Source organism: Cynoglossus semilaevis, chromosome 19, assembly GCF_000523025.1.
Source record: "Cynoglossus semilaevis isolate Cse_v1.0 chromosome 19, Cse_v1.0, whole genome shotgun sequence".
Taxonomy (NCBI): Eukaryota; Metazoa; Chordata; class Actinopteri; order Pleuronectiformes; family Cynoglossidae; genus Cynoglossus; species Cynoglossus semilaevis.
Window position 1 is genome coordinate 15,900,802 of NC_024325.1, and position 4,059 is coordinate 15,904,860.

Below are 4,059 nucleotides of genomic sequence, written 5' to 3' on the forward strand. Positions count from 1 at the left end.
TAAGCAAAAAAAACAAAGACAAATAAAGGGAGACAGGGCAGGAAACGTGGAGGGGGAGGAGGAGAAGAGAAAGTTTCTCAGAGGGTGAGTCATGAAAACACAACTTTAATCAGAACGTCAGTGATTTCTCTCTCTCTCTCATCCTCGGCTGCTGAGGTTGTGGCGGCCGACGTTCTCCGCGCGCCGCTGTGATTTGGCCCAAATGTGTCTTTTTAAATGTTAAAAACTCCCGGTCCTGTAAGAGTGTCTGACTCCGCAGCGTCGGTCTGTAGTTAAACGCCCACTGACGTGGAGCAGGGCTCTGGTTCCAGAGTCAGAAATACTTTATTGATCACTGAGGGCGGGAGGGGGGGTGGATTGGTGGGGGTGGGGTTTTGGGTACTTAAAAATTATTTCTAGATAAGCAGGAGTTAGAAGCGTCTGAATGATCCTGTTACTCCTCCAGCTTCAAATCCAACCAATCAACTCCCAGTATGTGTTTGTTGGGAGGCTCAACCTGGGGTCTGCGGCCCTGGCTCCATGATGTTGAGTTCCATATTAATTATATCATCACGTGGATTAATTAAACAAATAAAAACAGATGAGAAACACTGACATCTACCTGCTGTTATTGGTATTGGTCTGTTCCAAAAAAATATACAGATTTTTTCTTTTTTTTCATATTTAGGAACTTTGATTTTATCAACTAATCATGATTAATCGCAACTGTCCACTGCTGCCTTATGAATAACAATCTTAACGACATATTTAATAAGTAAAATTCAGGGGTGAGTTCAGTAATTAGAGGTTCTTCTATAGTAATACTTCACAGTAAATAAAAATACTGCAAATATTTTGACAGTATATTGAACAGATATATGGATAAAAAAAAAGATAAAAAGATCAGATTATTGGACATATATTGACCGGAGTCATTGTACTGTAGAATTAGAATAGAATCGGAATATTTTGGGGGATGCGTGAGCTGCCACTAGGGGGCATAAGAGACAGTTTGTGTTTTTTAAGTGGGATTTTTCCACACAATAAAGACATGTAAATATATATAAATATATACATACGTGTATGTGTGTGTTGTGTACAGTGAATGTGTGTGTACCTGAAAAACACTCTATGAAGTCTTGCTCCAGTTTCAGGGCTCGGTCCATTCCTTTTCTGGCCTGTTCTTCTGTCAGACGAGTGTTGATCTCTCTGTGAAAACAACACAAAGGTATTTATTCAATACTCCAAATACTCTCTACTCTGTGCCACCAGTACTGTCCAAGTATTCTGAAGGAGTACTCACAGGACATTCTCCAGTGACTTGGGTCGCACAAAGATGGCGATGGGATGAAGCTGAGCCGCCTGTAGTCTGCGCACGGCGTTGGCCGAAACATCCAGGATGCAGTGTTTCCCCTGCTGCTCCAGCACCGAGACAGGGTCAGGGTCGGGGTCAGGGGTCAGGGGTCAGGGTCAGACACAAAGCCAGGGTCAGGGTCGGGGTCAAGGGTCAGGGTCAGGGTCATGTCAGGAGGAAGGACAGAGACATTGTGTTTCAGGGAAACAGATGTGACTGATGTTAAAACATAGTAATTTTTAAAGGTGAGAAAAAGTCAAAACATGACTCAGACTTAGCTAAAGGTTAGCTAGCATTGAACCTAATATTCAGTTATACTGACATCATAAAGGTAGAAGTTAGCCGAGAAGAAAGAGAATCTTTATTTGATACCTAAAAATGAGGCATGAATTTTAGTTACAATAAAGTAGTTAAAGTTATAGAAAAAATTATAGAATTTTCAGATTTTTTTTATAAAAAAAAGTTTGTTACAAAACAAGAAAATTAAAAGAAAATAAAAAAAATTTTTTTTAAAAAAATAAAAATTAACCTACAGTCATATGCACCTAAAACTAAATGCTAAAGGGTAACAGAAATATATATATAGTATAGAAATCTATCAGCTAGAAATACAAAGATATCTGTCTTAGAACTTTTTGACTGAAAAAAACAAAAACTGAATTTAAAAAAATTGCCACTCAGTGCTTTGTCAAAGTTTTTTTTTTTTTACTGGATATCTTTCCACAATCGGCCCCTGGAGACTGATGACTGGGTGGAATTGAACACCCTGCATGACAGGCAGGAATCCACACCGCTGCACCACTCTGCCCGCCCCAGACTTTAGGTTAAAACAAACAAAAAAAAAAACAACTGTGTTTGACCCGCTGTGGCCTGTTCTACCCTGACACCAGGGGGCAAAAAAAAAAAAGATGGCCAGGGTCCTACTGTGGGACGCGACCCGCTGTGGGACGCGACCCGGTGTCCTCCAGGTCCTGGACTCCTACCTGCTCAGCCACCTCACGGACGCTCTGGACGCTGGTGCCGTACAGGTGGCTGTTGTACTGGCCGGCCTCGATGAAGCGGTGGCTCTGGATGTCCTTCTCCATCTGCTCCCGTGAGGACACGAAGTGATAGTCCCGTCCGTCCACCTCGTACTCCCGCTTGGGCCGCGTGGTGTCTGTCGGGCGAGAAAAAGTTACTTTTCCAGAGAAAAAAACATCCAAAACAGAGAACTCTTGAGGAGCCCAAGCCCAGGAGCGACTTACGTGGAACACAAGATCCGAACTTATCTGGGAACTCAGACAACAGGTCGTCGTTTATTCTGTCCTTGACTGGACCCAGGATGATGATGGGCCGCGCGTAGTGAACTGACAACAGAGAGAGGAAGAAAAAGGAGTTAAGTAAACTTTGAAATGTTTCTTTTTTCTTCTTCTTCTTCTTCTGTGGCAGTGACCTCACCTTCCACCTGGGCCACCGTCTCGTAACTGTTTGACGTTTTATCTCTTCCTGGAGACGGAGAAGACGCAGGAAACAGAATGGTCACTGGATGACATGTACACTTTATGTTCTGGTACAGATATACTTGTTGGGACCATTCTTTATATTACTGTTGGGGGGGGGCACTTTAGGAGTGAGGGGTATTCTGATCTGAATGTAGTTAGGAGTCAGATTGGATTAAAATCCAGGTCAGATTAGAGATTAGGATGAGTTAAATCTGTATCTGTAGTAGTTAAAGTTATGATAAAGGGGCTAAAAATTGATTTTAGAATTTGTGAAATTCTCACAAAATGAAAAACAAAAAAAAAAAAAGTTTTTTTTTCTGGTTTTCCTATACTTGTTGGGACATTTTTTTGGATGAAACGCCACCCTGTGTCCTCGTGGGGACGTGGATGAAACACCACCCTGTGTCCTCGTGGGGACGTTCTGCAGGACGTCACTGAGGGATATAAAGTTGAAAAATTTTTTTTTTTATTTAAACGTTTCATCAATTTTGACCAGGTCCCCAGCATCACCGTCTGAAATTCAGCCCTAAACTATTACAGATTCTTGGTCTAATCTTTACATTTAGCATTTTCTAATTCTGTCATGACATTTTTTTTTTTAAACTCGTGTGTGTGTCAGTGACGTCAACACACTCACTGTTCACACGTCTTTACCTTTAGTGCTCAGGCTGTCTCTCCCGTGGTCCTGCAGTCAGAAGGAGAACACACACACACACACACACACACAGGTTCATGTTCCAGACCCTGGGACAGACAGAGTCATCGCTCTCACACTGATCTAGGTTAAATCAACTCACCCTCTCCTTGGTGTTGCCACGAGACCACTCCTTCCTCTCCACCCTGTTGGAGACGAGGACACGGAATGAAAACATGACATTTAGCAAGAGGTGGAGGAGGAGGAGGAGGAGGACCTGCGTCAGAACAGCGTCTCCTCTGGCATTTATACATCAAAATGAGCTGCTTATCTCCCAAAATGACTGTGATAAGAAAAGCTCTGGAGAATTCGTCCCTGGTGTTTAGTGACCGGTGGAACCTGATGAACCGTCGCTTATTCCTGACCCAAACGTGTGCACTGACCTGTGTTTGCTGGGGATGAAGCCGACCTCCTCCGCCTCGTTCTGGGGGCTGACTTTGCGAGCCTGCCACCACTCCTCGTCTCCGCAGTCCAACACGTGAAGAACGTCCCCGAACTTGAAGCCCAGAGCCTGGCTGAGGAAGCCACAGTCTGCTGTCTTGTCGTAGTCA

General features: G+C 43.5%; 1 protein-coding gene across 1 annotated transcript in view; it reads right to left on the reverse strand.

Annotated features, from left to right (window-relative positions):
* The window catches only part of dlg4a (discs, large homolog 4a (Drosophila)), a 9,783-nt gene that overhangs the window by 169 nt on the left and 5,555 nt on the right, over positions 1–4,059 (reverse strand). Inside the window, exons 10-17 of the mRNA XM_017041500.1 lie at positions 3,892–4,059; positions 3,612–3,654; positions 3,469–3,499; positions 2,771–2,818; positions 2,578–2,679; positions 2,317–2,489; positions 1,283–1,395; positions 1,097–1,188 (exon numbers count right to left, since the gene is read on the reverse strand). The exon at positions 3,892–4,059 is cut by the window's right edge and continues 6 nt beyond it. Coding sequence (XP_016896989.1) covers positions 1,097–1,188; positions 1,283–1,395; positions 2,317–2,489; positions 2,578–2,679; positions 2,771–2,818; positions 3,469–3,499; positions 3,612–3,654; positions 3,892–4,059 — 770 coding nt within the window. The remainder of the gene's footprint in view (positions 1–1,096; positions 1,189–1,282; positions 1,396–2,316; positions 2,490–2,577; positions 2,680–2,770; positions 2,819–3,468; positions 3,500–3,611; positions 3,655–3,891) is intronic.